Source organism: Protopterus annectens, chromosome 7.part0 (genome assembly GCF_019279795.1).
Source record: "Protopterus annectens isolate FY-2018-M chromosome 7.part0, PAN1.0, whole genome shotgun sequence".
In the NCBI taxonomy this organism is placed as follows: Eukaryota; Metazoa; Chordata; order Ceratodontiformes; family Protopteridae; genus Protopterus; species Protopterus annectens.
Window position 1 is genome coordinate 816,233,864 of NC_056739.1, and position 15,878 is coordinate 816,249,741.

A 15,878-nucleotide genomic window follows, 5' to 3' on the forward strand; every position below is an offset into this window, starting at 1 on the left:
GATTATAACAACAAGATTTTTTGCATGTTGCAAGATGAAACTAAATATGAATGTGTGTCGAAGAATAAAATCAACATATCTTACAGGAAGATCAGGTTATTAGAGGATTCACTACTTCAAGGTGCAATTAATGAAGAAATGTATAATTTTTTGTATATTGAACAACCCATTATTCCTATTGCCTTTGGGATACCTAAGACTTACAAAAATGTAAGTGATCCACCATATCGGTTAATAATTGCTGGTAACAACAGTGTTACATACCCTTTGGGGGTGTTTGTGGACCGTATCGTTAGGAAAAGCTTGGTGCCGATTGAGCATATACTGATTGACTCCTGGGATTTTTTAAAAAAAATCAAACACGAATATTATGGTAATGAAGTGTGTTTCTCTACTATTGATGTGGTCGATTTATTTACTTCTATTCCACACGAGAAGGGTTTCCAGTTCTTCCATGAGGCATTGGTTGAAAAGACGAATTTGGGTAATACCATGATTAACTTTATTATGGTCTTGATGGAAGTTATTCTAAAAAAAAACTTTTTTATGGTTGAAGGGGAATGTTTTCGGCAAGTTGCTGGTGTAGCCATGGGTAACAGTTGTGCCCCCCTTTTTGCTAATCTAGTTATGTATAAATGGGAGACTAACTTTATTTTTCGGAGCACATTTACAGACAAGTGGTTGGTTTATCTTAGGTTTTTAGACGACTTATTTATTTTATGGAAGGTAGATGGTTTTCATGATATTTTTATGGAGTTTTTAAATGACAGATGTGAGTATTTTAAATTTACTGGTTCCTTCGGGTCCTCTAACATAAACTATTTAGATGTATTTTTGTACAAAGATTTTGTTAAATGCTGTTTCCAGTCTTGTATTTACAGGAAACCAACATTTTCAAATGACTATCTAGCCTTTTCTAGTTGTCATCCCTACTATGTTAAAAGGAACATAGTGAAGGGACAAATGGTCCGTGCTGTGAGAATGTGCTCTGATATAGATTCTTTGATCCCTGAAACAGACAAGTTGGTTGATATGTTTAGAGCTAGGGGTTATCCTTTGAAATTTGTCAATGATATCAAGGAACAAGTGGTTAAAGAATGGGGTTTGAGATTTAAACCATTACTTGGTACCACTGAGATTACCCCTGCACAAGATAACAACTATGGTTTGGACTACACTAAATCTATGGTGTTGATTGAGGGTGAAACATCTGTCCAAGTTAGAAACATTATTTTGAATAATTGGAGTATGTTCAAGTGCAATCAAGAATTATGGTCTACTGTTGGCAACAAACCCTCTTTCACTTATAAGGTCAACAGGAATTTAAAAAGTTTATTGGAAAATAATGGGCAGGCTAGGAAAATCAATAACAGGGGGACCATTAAATGTGGTGCCTGCGATTATTGTAAATATATTCGTACCCAGTCTGTGCTATTGGGACCTTACAATATTGAAGTAAGTTTTAGAACAGGGACCTGTAACACTTCAGGAATTGTTTATTTAGCAGTATGCCAGTTTTGTAAACAATATTATGTAGGAAAGACGGAAAGAAAGTTATGTAGGAGGATCTATGAGCACCTATATAGCATTTCTAAACATGATGAAAAAAATGCACTATTTAAACACATTAAAGCTTTTCCTGAACACTTTTTCCAGTTTGGTATTCTTGAAGTGATAGGTAAGGATGTAAGAGGTGGGGATTGGAATAAACAACTTTTAAGGGCAGAAGCTAGATGGCAATTAGAATTGAATGCCACTGTCCCTCCTGGTCTAAATGACCACGTAAGCATTAAATCCGAGCTTAAATTTAGAGCTTATAAACTGTGAAAGGCAATATGCAATACATTTTAGGTTTTAGTATATTTTACTATATTACAGTGTGACATATTTATTGCAATTATTATTTTATATGGTAGTTACATATTTTATTTTAAAGCATTATATTAGAGCTTATAAACTATGAAAGGCAATATGCAATAAGTTTTATGTTTTAGTACATTTACCATATTACAGCGTGATATAATATTTATTGTAATTATTATTTTATATGGTAGTTATATATTCTATTCTTCTATTTCCTATTTATCCATCATTTTTTCTCTTTATGAATTTTTTCACTTTAAGAATTGCTTTGATGATTGGTTAATTGATTCTTAATTGTGGATAATGGTTTATATTTAAGTGAGTGTTTTTTTATGTATTACTGTTCTGATGAAGTCAAGTGACGAAAGTGCTTAACTTTTTGTTGTTTATTGTGGAAATAAACTGTGTCTTTGTGGTTGGAGGACTTTGGCTACGAGGTGAATTTGTTTTTGGATTTCTTTGGAATGTAAAAAGAATGAAATGTTTTGGAGAAAGTTTAAAAATAAGTATAAATGGGAAGGATACAAAATGCAAATATGGATATAATATTTTATGGAAAGCATGAGAGAAGAAGGAATATGAAATTAACAAATGAGACAAAATGAAGATCCAAAAAGATGCCAGAAATCCAAGTAACACGGCTCCACAGCCACCAGGAACAAAAAAACAAAAGCTGATGTAGAATGCGAAAATCCTTTATTCAAGCAGGTCCAAGAAGAAATAAACACAAGCGCTTTCGCTCAGGGTAATCCTGAGCTTTTTCACGTGAGTACAAAAGCATTTGCTAAAGCCAAACCTTTTTATATAACCATGAAAGGCACCCTAGGACCAAGTGTCAGGTTGTCAAACCAAAGAAAAAAAGAACGTGGAAGTTAGGCAGCAACACATCCTTTTTTACAGACGCTACCTGGACGACATTTGCATCCTCTGGGGAGGCTCAGAATGTGAGTTCAAAGAATTCTTCCAATACATCAACACCTCGACTAGTTTTCTACAACTCACATACACTGCTAGCCCTCAGGAGCTCCATTACTTGGACATTACCTTGTTCAAGGATTTCAACCAGAATACTTTCCATTCCAAATTATACCGCAAATCCACCTTTTCTAACTCATTGTTACACTTTGATAGTGCACATCCCTTATATCAGAAAAGGGGAATCATTAAAGGACAACTCATAAGAGCGAGTAGAATTTGTAGCACTGATGAGGACTTTGAGTTTGAAGTTAAAACCTTGCGAGCCTTATTCCTGGAAAGAGGATATCCCCTAGAAATGTTCATGGGTTTAGTTGATGAGATCAAAGTATTGAGGAAAACCTTATACACACCTATTTTGGGAAAAGGACCAGAGTTGGCAATCCCATCAACTTCCAGAGTATCCAACCAGCCTACAAACAGTTTTATATACACCTGGAGGAAACCGTCAGAAACTACTGGCCGGTTCTAGCCCTTTATGAAGATTTCAAGGACCTTTTACCCCCCAGACCTAGTTTCGTTAGAAAAAGAGGCATTAACTTCAAAGAAATTTTTGAAAGGAAACCAGATAACAAAAAGAAGGTGAAACAATCTAAGAAGGGCACTTACAAATGCGGCTCTTGTAGTCAATGCCATGCTTTAATGAACGTCGAATCCGTATACATTCCATCCAGGAGGTTTAGGACGAAACCAACTGGTTCCTACTCTTGTGGAAGCAAAGGGGTGGTATACCTGGGTATTTGTACCACGTGTTCGAGTTTTTACGTGGGGAAGACTGAAAGAGAATTCAGGAGACGGATCTACGAACACTTATATGACATGGCTAAACAGAAAGAAACTAATGCTTTTTTTAAGCATTCCCTTCTTTGCCTGGGTAGTATCATCAAATTCTTTGTTTTAGAACAAGTGGAACCGGATCTCAGGGGTGGTGACTGGGAATCCACCCTCGAGTACCGTGAGCTAGTATGGCAATTAAGGCTAGACGCAGGGAGACCACCTGGATTGAATGGGACTATCAGCCTTAAACCCGTATTAAAGCTTAGAAGGGCACGATTATAGTTATTCCATCCTAACCAATTAGTTTTGTTGTCCCATGTTTACAAACACTATGCCCTTCTTTCACTACCACTTGGCACTTGCGCATTTTATCAGAACACATGACTCAGGGACCCAAGATTCACTAGTTTCCTTTTCCCTAACTTCCACGCTCTTTTTTTCTTTGGTTTGACAACCTGACACTTGGTCCTAGGGTGCCTTTTTTGATGTGAACTATGTAAAGGAACCAAGACTCCTATTACAAACCAAAATTAAATAAAATGTTCCCTCATACTTCTAACAGAATTTTATCTCCCAGGTTCATCAAAACGTATGGATTTCCAACGTTTCCAATAGCAGTATTTTAAACTATTTTAATTTTGATTCTATTATATTTGAAACAGCGTTTTTAATGTTTTGTAATTATATATGCTTAATCCAGCTGTAAAAAATATATATATATTTTTTAACAATATAAGTTTTTATCTTATGTTTTAATTAATGCAAAGCCCCTTTAAGGAATCTAACAACTGATTGACAACACTTGTTTTCAATTAATGTGTTACCCATGGTTATATAAAAAGGTTTGGCTTCAGCAAATGCTTTTGTACTCACTTGAAAAAGCTCAGGATTACCCTGAGCGAAAGCGCTTGTGTTTATTTCTTCTTGGACCTACTTGAATAAAGAATTTTCGCATTCTACATCAGCTTTTGTTTTTTTGTTCCTGGTGGCTGTGGAGTCGTGTTAAATGAGACAAAATACTATTTGCAGCAATATTGGTATCATGGAAAAGAAAATGTGATGGATTATTGCAAAAATAGTAAAGATGCAGATGTATTAGCTGAAACATATTTATAGAAGTAATGATAGAGGATATGTAGAAGGGTAAAAGAAATAACTGAATATTTTTAATGCGATTCTTACAATATGAAAAATGTAAATATTATTAATGTGAAACTGAAAGTGTAAGTAATGTAAAAACATGTAGAGTATTACAATGTATACATAAAGCAACCCCTACTTCAAAAAGTGCCATGGGATGTTCTACAGCCAGCTAAAATGTCACCAACTCAAGCATATGGGATCTCAGTTTAAAATCTCATCTGACGGATGGTTTGTAAGAGCAAATTAACTGTGAATAAATGCCATACTACATTTCCTATGATTTTTCTGCACCTTCGTTGTGATAGTAGCAGTGATTTCCTACCTTGGATGTGATCATATATGGAGGAATCATTTCTGTATTCATTTCCTGGAAAAGCTCTCGACATTGCATGGAGATGAAGTCTCCAGCTAGAGGGGACTTTACAATACCTGAAAAATAAAAAGAAGGTTGAAGACAGAACCATAACAGTACTATAAATTATTTAAACTGACATTGTTTCTGGATCAGCAATTCCCAACAGCAAATCACAAAGGGATTTCTGTCTTTCTGTAATTCGCCATCATGGTCTGAACCATGTTAGCAGACAACGTGCCAGACCCTGAAGTCTTCAGGAAGCTACCCACTCTATGTGGAAATCAACAGTATACTTATTTTTATTTATTTTACATTTGGTGACCGGGATAGTCCGACTGGATACATGCCCATTTTCATGGGAGGTCCGGGGAGAAAAGCTCCAAAATTACAAACAGATAAAGACAAGCAAGTTACAGTATATGCACAAACATAGTGTATTAATATACAAGTTACAGTCTCACATTTCAAGCATATAAAGAATACAGTTTATATTCAGAAATATATAGAGATATGTTACAGTTTCTCTTATCAAACTTATAGGTATAGCAAAATCTCACAGAACACCTTCTCAGCCAGAGATATGCCAAACCAGGCTTCTTGGCCATCTGCCATCATCTGTTTTTGGCCTACAGACAGAAGCATATGGGCATTAACTGTGTTACCCTGGGAGTATGGGCAGCATCAGAGTGATACTTTACTTTCCAGATAGTTTAAACAACGTATGGGAATATAACATTGTACCTCATGGTGGTATGTGACACCATGAAACTAATCTCAGAAGGAGCACTATGCATGGCTTATGTGCAGCAAAAATACAATTTTCACATCTATAACCGCCATGCTCAGATCAGGAGATCATAAGACCTGGGGGACAGTACAGGATTCTGATCTCCAGCTGCACACTATACACCGCCTGTAAATCTGCAGACTATTCTCACAAACAGGTGCACTTACCTTGCTGAAGTACATAGCCATCGTGTACAGGAATAGCAGTTGTGTGAGTAGCACCACTGTCAAGAACAAGGCCAGTGGAACGTCCATTTGCAAAGCTGGAGTAAATGTTAAAGTCATACTGCAGGACTATCATATCTCCCTCTTCCTAATGTTGTGAAAATTCTCATGCTGAGGCAGAGGCATTCATCAGTTTTATTTTATTAAAAAAAAATACTCAGTGTAGTATGGCTGCTTTATTTACAGTGCATTCCAATTGTTCACCTGTACAATCACAGCCAAGGAGGATTATAAAGAAGAGAATTTTAAATATCTTACATCATCAGGAATGATCAGGATAATAAAGTGCCCCTTACTATGGGACTTCAATTGCTAAAATATTAAACAGCGTAGTTATATCTGTAAAAATGTACATACTCTACATTCCCTAAACTTTGCTAATATTATTGTGGGGGAATAAACTGTAAAACTACCCACTGTAGGCTCTAATATCCTTCACCTGGTCCTTACCAACCTAGCTCCCACCTGTACCCCACCGTGCATCTCCTTATCCCTGATTAAATCTAACCACAATTTAGTTGTCTCCGTTGTCAGGGCCAGCAGTAATACCAGCACCAAAGAAGGTCATCTTTAGCAACTTCATCAGGGCAAATCTACTTCATTTTATAGAATACCTATCCAAAATTCCAAACAATTTCCTGCAACTAAACCCAACTGAGAGAGCTGCCACATTCAATCCCAATTTTTACTAGCACCTAAACAGCAGCATACAAACGTTAGTACCCATCTGTCCTACATTCAATGGCAAATTGAGGAATAAACCCCTCTGGCAGAACTCCTGTATCAATAAACTGTGTAACAAAATGAGGAAAACAATGAAAAGTTGTATGAAATCCCTATTCCCTTACCTCAGGGCCACAGTGAAATATGCCACTAAGGAATATAAGAGTACTATTAAAATTGTGAAACAGAGTATGAGCTTACGGTCTCTAAAGTTATTAAAGGAAACTACAAATCTTTTGTCAGTAATGTCAAAAAATTAAGAAATAAATGTTCAGAAATGCACTGAGCTCCTCTAAACAAGGGTGGCCCCTTTACAGAATCATGTAATCATAGGCCTATCAGCCTTATATGCAAATCCATGAAACTTATCACAGCAGAAGTCATTTATGCAGACATAAGCAACTTAACTGATATAAAGCCCTGACAGTTTGGTTTTCCTGCTTCTTAGAACTAGTGAACATCCTTGAAAAGGTTACAGAGGTCATGGACAGTGGTTACTCTGTGCACACTGCTTATGATACCCTGGCCAAGACTTCTGACAATATTCCCCATGCTGGTATTACTGAAAAATTAGACAAACTTAATGTAAACCGCTACATTATGCACAGGACTGCAAATCTGTTATCCAACAAATCCCAGTTTGTGAAAGCTTCTGGTACCCTCTCAATATAAACCTGGTTTGCCTACAGCTTGCCTTATAAAACTTCCTGTAACCCTGCCATTACTCATCCAAATTTATGGTTAGTGTTATGGGGGAGTTTTAGTGTGAAGATCGGGAAAGGAAATACTTTTTCTTTTTCAAACTTTTAGTAGGTTCGATATTTAAGACATTCAACTTTATGCACTTTCAAACTTATTAATGTCGCTATTATACTTTCAACATTACATACATAACACAATCATACACACATACACACACATATCTATACACATATATGTGTGTGTGCGCATATATATATATATATATATATATGTGTGTGTGTGTGTGTGTGTGTGTATATATATATATATATATATATATATAAATAAATTTATATATACATACATGTGTAACTGCACATATGAATGTAACTATGTGACTGAAAAGTCCAGTTAAAACAAAATCAAGTGAAAAATAACTTTGTCAATGACTTTAACTAGAGTATTTTGTTCACTTATTTGCCTGCGGTGGTGGTGCTGCGGTAGCGCTGTCGCCTCACAGTAAGATGTTGTCCTGTTCGATTCTCAGGTAGAGCGTCTTCTGTGTGGAGACATGCGTGAATGGGCGTACCTTCGTTGAAGGTTGTGCGTCAGGGCCGGCAACTCGGCACGTAAAAATCTACTGCCAATCATTAGCGGACCGGAGTTCTGCTGTGGCGACCCTAACCGGGAAAAGCTGAAAGACACAACAACAACAACTTTGTTCCCTTACTTAAAACCTTACTGCCATCTACTGGCACTACTTAAAATTAACGAATATAAATCACATACTCCCAAATTATAGTTTTCATTTTTTTAATGTTTCAATTATTTTTAGATACAATCTAAAATGATCATTCTGTATTCACACTTTTGAGCATTCAAGGTGTGATGATACATTCATATATAAATATATATGTATGTGTGTGTGTGTGTGTGTGTGTGTGTGTTCATAGGTATGTACTAGGCTATTGGCCCTAGGCCCTATATAAGCCTAGCCAAAAAGGTACCCTGGCTTTCGCCACCCAAGAAAATTATTTTCCTGTGCCCCTGTCGAGCAGAGCCACAGAAGTGATCCCCAGGGTGAATTTCCCATTTCCCATCCAATTATCAAGATTTTTCTTGAAGAGTGCTAATTAGGAGCTTTGTTTGATATAGATAGGTAGTTTGTTCCAGAGTATGGGAAGGCTCTGGGACAGGAATCTATCCCTCCAGCATGTTCTATTTATTGTGGTGACAAGGTTAAGGTCCCTAGAGCGTGTAGCTCGGAGGGATTAGGATTTCTTTAAGTGGGGCATGTCCAACAGCTCTGGGTTTGACATAGCTTTGTATGTTAGACAGAGATAGCCTCTGAGTAGGCAATATGCAATGGAGTAAAGCTGGAGTTTTTTGAGACTGTCTGCGTATGACATCTATTTGAGGCCAGTAATCCTCTTTGTGAGGTATTTCTGTGGCCTTTCCAGTTGTTGTGGATGTCTTTTGAGATACATACCAAAAGGGGCATTGTATTCTATAATGGGTCTAATGAGTGACCAGTAGAGGGGAACAATGACCTCTTTTTTCCTGGATGAGAAACCTTTTGTGAAGAGGTGCGCCATGTAGAAGGATTTCCTGACTACTGTGGCGATGTGATTATCAAAGGAGAGACTACTGTCCATCTGTGTCCCAAGGTCTCATCATACTTTCAGTGTTAAGTAGACTACTGCCTATGTGGTAGTTCATGGGTACAGAGTTTTGCCAAAGGGGATGACAGTGCACTTTTTGGAACTGAGCTTGAGGCCATGGCTTTGACACCAGGCATCTGTTTCAGTGAGGCCCTTTTGTAGGATGTCCACATCATTAGGAGTTTCGATTATGGCTCCTAGTTTGCATGTCATCTGCGAACTTCATTAGCCAAACATCTTCTGTGTTAGCCTGTACTTCAGACAAGTACATACCAAACAGGAGAGAACCCAGGACTGAACCCTGTGGTAGTCCACTTGTCACTGGTCTGAAGTTGGATTTGGAGTCTGCTACTTTCACAGTGTGGGTTCTGTCAGTGAGCCAGTTGGCAACCCATCTTGTGACATAGGGATTTATACCTAGTTTAGTGAGTTTATCTATAATTCCAGAGTGGGGGGAGGATGTGTCAAAAGCCTTGGCAAGATCTAGATAGGCTCATCTATGGCTTTGGTGACTGCTTCAAAGAAGTCTATCAGGTTTAGGAGACATGATCTGCCTTTTACAAACCCGAACTGGGTGGGGTCCAGAGTTTGGAGATTACCAATATCTTTGTTTATAAGTTCCATGATGATACATGGCCTTGTAGACCAGGCTCGTCAAGCTAATGGGGCGGTAGTAAAAAAGTGACAAACACTGACTGGAAAAGGTACTGCAGCCGTTTGGCAAAAAGCAGTGCAAACTCCAGACATGACTTCCAGTAACCTAGAGGAAAGTATAAGGTAACTGCACACAAACCTGATTAAAATAAATGAAACACTGATGGAGTAATCAACTCAAACAATAACAGGCTGGAAAAAATGGAATAAGCTTTAAACAGATACTCAGATAAGGTGATAAAACTGTAAAACTCACAAGTTTAAATGAAGAAAAGGCTGGTTGTATACGAGACTGCATAAAAAGAGATGTTTCAAAAAATAAAAGAATTAGAGGACAGAACACATAGGGATAATCTTAGATTTCTGCCGTACCAGAGAAACTGGAAGTGGAAACAGACTGTATTAATTTTATGAAAGCATAAATGAGCAACTGGACTGATATTCCACAAGAGGGGTTGTTAACTGAAAGGGCACATTGTGTGTATGGTCCAAACTTGGCTATGAAAAAAGCAATCTAGACCTTTAATAGTAAAGATGCAATCTTACTAGCAGAAGGAGTTGATTCTGACAAAACTGTGGCAGAAGGATAAAGTACTAAAAGTGGGAGGCAGCAGAGTGTTGGGGAGAATGACTAATCATTGTACACCAGGCAATAGAGGAGCAAATGTATTCTATTATTCAGGGAATAAAGAGAAGCAGGCATGAAATTCAAACTACTGAACTTAGCTATCTTCAAAATATTTTTCCCTGGTGGGACAAAATAATTTTTGATGAGGTTCATGCTATGGAAGAAATACAAAAGTTTGTCTAACAAAAAAGTGAGCTATGAAACAGAAAGACATTCTGCTTCTTGTTCTTCTGGTAATAAAGATCAAAGAGAGACTGTGCCAGTAAAACCTTTTCCAATGTTTCTATGGAAAATGCTTGAGAGAAGGAAAAAAGCACAATAGTCAACTAGAAGAATCAACAGTAAGTTGGAAATGAAGCAGAGACAGTATTTGGGAGATGAAGATGAACAGGAATAAAGTCAGTAACTTGGAAAATGACATGTGGGATTACAAAGCAATAATTATATTTGTGAAACATGACAGAACAAGAAAATCTGGAAATGCTGGACTTTGTTAAACTTGTAGAGGGACTCTAAAGCATATGCTCTACTTCGTGTCATTTATGTTCACAAAAATACACAGGGCAGGGGAAGAGGAGGCAGAACATTAACTTAGTAAAACAATTTTTTCTTAATGGTACTATTTTAATAGTGAATGATTTTCGTTGCATGCTATAAAGTAAAGTTTTCTCAGTTATTTTTAAGTGTAATGGGGATAATAATGTAAAAAGGCGCTCCTGTTTTTTTCTCCCTTCTCTCTTTCTCCTTGTTCAGTTTTAAGAAATGTAAGCACTGAAATGTAAAAAAAAAAAAAAAAGAAGAAGGAAAAATCTGGTTAAAAGAGCATGGAAAAGAAAAATTAATCTGCTTTTTCTTATTCTTGCATAACCAGTTTTAAGAGAAACCAAGTAAATGAAAAAGAATATTGAATATTAAAATGCTTTTTTCTAGTAAACAAATGTATGCTTGGCAGTTTGTGTCTGATTCTCATGTCTCTAGGAGACAATCTGATAAAAAGAAATGACATGCAGAAAATGTTTTCTGAAAGCAGTCCAGTGTTTCCCAGCTGAGAGAGCTATAAAAATAAGACAAAGCCAGACAGCACTTACTAGAAGCAGAGACTGTATCATGAGTCTTAGCATGGATAACCGTTCTTTTAGGTTATCTCAAGTCTGTCTGTGTGGATGTCAGTTTGGAATATTTGTTTCTATTAGGAGGGTAAAACTTCAATATTTGACTATGAGCATAGTTTTGTTGTTATTATTAACTTAATAGGTTTCAAGGGTTACTGAGGGTGTGTTTGTTTTTTTTTTGTTTGACGGTTTTCAATAAAACAAAAAGTTTTGTAAGATGAGACATAGGCTCAAATGGAGATGACAAGAAACAACTGTATAAAAGATTAACCTGCCAAACAGTATATACATGCATATAACACACAAGCTATAACTAGAGATTTAACAAAAAAGCTGTTACACATAAAAAGTAGGAATAATAACTTTTCAAGAAAATTATGCTTTTTGTAATGTCTTTAAATGTCAATAATCTCACAGATAAATTCACAGATGAATACAAAAAAGAAAGAGTAGTGAACTATACTAAAATGTAGACTGCAAATAGCTATGTTACAGGAAAAACACTTGGAAAGAATTAAACATATGAATTTGATAAAGAAAAAATTTTTTTGGATGGTTATTCAGCAGGATACCTGGGGCAAAGGAAAAGAGGAGTACTTATTTTAATTGCAAAAGGAGCTCCAATAGTGATAGAAGAGGATAAAGACAATGGTAGATTTGTAGCACTAAGAGACTATTGGCAAGGGAGGAGGATTACAGTAGCATGTATTTATATTCCATCAAAAAAAATGCTATAATGGGAGAAATAATCAACTTTTAGTAAGTAATATTACTTACAGGTGGGAATGGAATTTGATCTGCAACACTAAGGAAATATAATAAAGGAAGGTAGATTTTTGAAGAAATTTATGAAAAGTTTTGGCATGGAAGATATGAATTCAGTTCTAGGTGTACGGAGTGAATTTACATATTATTCCCCAAGATACAAAAATGGGCTAGGCTAGACAAAATTTACATTTCACAGGAACATGTGCATTTAATTGAAGGTCTTGATACTCATCCAATAACTATTTCAGCTCATGTGTCAATAATAACTAAAATAAAAACACAGGGAAATGAACTAAAACTGGGACACTGGTGTTTTTCCACCCATCTGTTGAAAGAAAAAGTTAAGGAACGGGTACTGGAAATTATTCAGGAGCTATTACAGAAGATAGAAATTTCTTCTGAAGTATAGCTAGGGAATGGGATAAAATTAAAGCACAGTTTAAAAACAGGATGGAAATAAAAGAACAGGCGATATGGTTAAGAAGTAACAAGAATTATTTAGAGGGACTGACAAATGTAAAATATTGCAAAACAGGGGGAATCTCACAGAACAAGAGGAGGAGCAACTGCAGAAAGCTAAACAGAAAATAAGGGATTATCTCGATAATATGCAGGAGTTTAGAAAGACTGCTGTTAAGCAACTTTTTTGATAACTGTAGAGCACAAAAACGTTTAGCACAATGACTCAGGCAACAGGCAGTAAAAAGAACTGATGCCAAGTTTAGGGAGCCTATAACAAGGAAGATAAAAGATCCTGTAGAAGTATTAGAAATATTTCAGAAATTCTATTAAAGTCTGTATAAAGCAGAGAAATATGGAAACTGAGAAAAGATACAAAATGAAATGTTTATGAAAGAATTAAATATGCCATAGTTAGATGTAGATGAGACTCCATTACTAACAGATAGGATAGATGGAGGTGAGATAAAATGGCAATGTATAATCAATCTACAGCAAAGTCCCCAGGAATAGATAGTATTCCTGAGGAAATCTGGAAGTTAGGAGGGAAAAAAGCCGATAAAGATCTGGAAGATTTAGTTTAACAGGATTTTAAGTGGTCTAGAAGTATCAATATCTTGGAAGAAAGCAGTGGTAGCTGTAATACCTAAAGGTGATAAAGATCCATCAGATCCAGTTTCATACAGGACCATTTCAGTACTAAACCATGATTATAAAGTGTTTACGTCTATAATGGCTAAAAGAATGGCAAAAATGATGCCAAAATTGATAGATATGACTCAATGTAGTTTTGTGGAGGGGGCAAACTTGACAACATTAACAGAACAATGATGATCCAGAGGGAAGCAGAATGTAAGAAAATACCACTGTTGTTGGTGGGTCTTGACACAGAGAAAGCATTTGACAGAGTAAGCTGGAACTTTATGAGCAGGGCAATGGAAGCTTTTGCATTCCCTGATAAACATATAAGGTTTATTAGGAGGCTAAATGAGGGATCAGAGGCAATAATTAAAGTGGGCAGGGTCCTCTCTGATAACTTCTGCTTGAGCAGAGGAACCAGGCAGGGGTGTCTTCTCTTCCCTTTATTTGCATTCTATTTAGAACCATTGGCAAAGAAAATAAGGGACTCAGAAATCCAGTGATAAAACTGGTATGGTGGACAACAAAAGCCGCCTCTATTTGCAGATGTTATTATTTCATGCCTGACAAAACCAGAAAGGGACACCACAGCAGTGTGGAACATTTTGAGACAGCTTCAAATCTTTTTGGGATACAAAGTTGTTGAAACTAAAACAAAAACAATAACAGTAAATTATGTAGTCACATATGAACTGGTTGAGGAATACCCATATTTATGGGCATATAATGAAATGAAATATTTAGGAGTTTGTTTGTTTGTTTGCGTCTTTCGGCTTTTCCCGGTTATGGATTAAAAATGATTCTGGTGTGGCAGCTACGGATAAGTGGGAAAAGACTAAACAAAAGATATACAAAAACTGAAAAAAATGGAAGCTCTGTTATATGAATATAGATAATAGGATACAAGCAGTTTGTTTTTAGCCCCATTAGTCTCATACACAGGTCAGAGGAAAAGTTGTGGATAGCAATTAATAAAGAGCTAAAGGACTTTATCTGGGAGGGGAAGATGGCAAGAGGCAAGTGGGATAAACTGATTCTTCCAATAGAGCAGGGTGGATTAGTATTACCTGATTCGAAGGAGTATTTCAGAGCAACACAGTTAAGGCTCCTATAAATAACACAAACAGAAAATTATAATTCAAAGTGGAAAGGGATGACGATAAAATGGGGAAACTCAAGAAAAAAGGAGATACTGGGATTCTGGATGCAGATCTTTAAGGAAAATAATAATCATACAGAATATTATATTCATAAAGTAGCATAAAGTTTTCTAAGAACTAAGCCAACAAGGAAATGGAGAAAGGAGATTCTGCCGATAGGGATGACTGCAATTAGTGATACAGTCAATAGCCAAGAGGGGATGGAATTTATAGGAGAAACTGGCAAAGGAACCAAGGTACTGGGAGCAAAAACTAGAAAGGGAAAGGTAATAGAATGGGAGGACACCAAGAATTTATTTGGACTGCAGGTTAGAGATTGCCCTCCATATCAAGGATTGATATCAGAGTATAGAGAAAGACATGAGGGGGGTCCTAAATGGAAGACCAGCACTGGTAGAGTTTTTTGCAGAATCCAGAACAGAAGCTGCCATTGAAAAAGGAATAATTAGTACAGCATATAAAATATTGCATGATAACTATAAGAATCAATAAGAGGAGGTTACAAAGGATTGGGAAGAGAGATTGGATAAGCAATTCACAAAGAAACAATGGGGAGATATATGTATGCCTCCCAAATATGCAACAAAGTCTAGAAGATTTAGGATCTTTGCTTGGAAATATTTACACAGGTATTTTTATACCCCACGTAGACTTCAAAGAATGTTTCCTCAAACAGACAGATTTTCTGGGAGTGTAATGAGTTGGCAGATTTTAAGATTCCCTGCAGACTGCTATGTCAAAGATACTGGTGAGCAAACTGATGTAACTAAGGAAATTATTTTTTGAGCTATGATACAGAATCAGATTTGCCTACACATAGTAACACCTTGTTGAGTCTAATTATGATGCCTACCAAAAAAAGCAATTACTAGAAAATGGAAAACAAAGTCTAAAACAATTTTACTAGAAGTAGTGAATACAGTAACAGAGATAAAACTGGAACTGGGATCTTTAGAAAAGTGTAGGAGCAAATTACACAGAAAAACGGAAATTGTGGGAACACATGCAGAGGAGGAGGAACGAGGTTTAAAAGACGGCAGGATTCAAATGAGTTATTATAAATTATGTATAATGTTTGCAACTACAATTGTGTTAATGTGGTTTGCAATGTATAATGTTTACAACTAGAATTGTGTCAGGATGGTTCGTTTTCATTTATATAAAAGTAAGACTGCCTATGTCACATGTGATAATTTAATAAAGATGTTTTTTGTTTAAAAAAAGACAATCCCATTTGAACATTTCATCCTAAAACCATGCTATTATAAT

At 36.3% G+C, this 15,878-nt stretch overlaps 1 protein-coding gene across 1 annotated transcript in view; it reads right to left on the reverse strand.

Moving 5' to 3' along the window:
• The window catches only part of LOC122806107 (actin-like protein 6B), a 298,586-nt gene that overhangs the window by 204,028 nt on the left and 78,680 nt on the right, over positions 1-15,878 (reverse strand). The window contains exons 7-8 of the mRNA XM_044076345.1: positions 6,068-6,162; positions 5,081-5,187 (exon numbers count right to left, since the gene is read on the reverse strand). Of these exons, the coding sequence (XP_043932280.1) occupies positions 5,081-5,187; positions 6,068-6,162 (202 nt within the window). The remainder of the gene's footprint in view (positions 1-5,080; positions 5,188-6,067; positions 6,163-15,878) is intronic.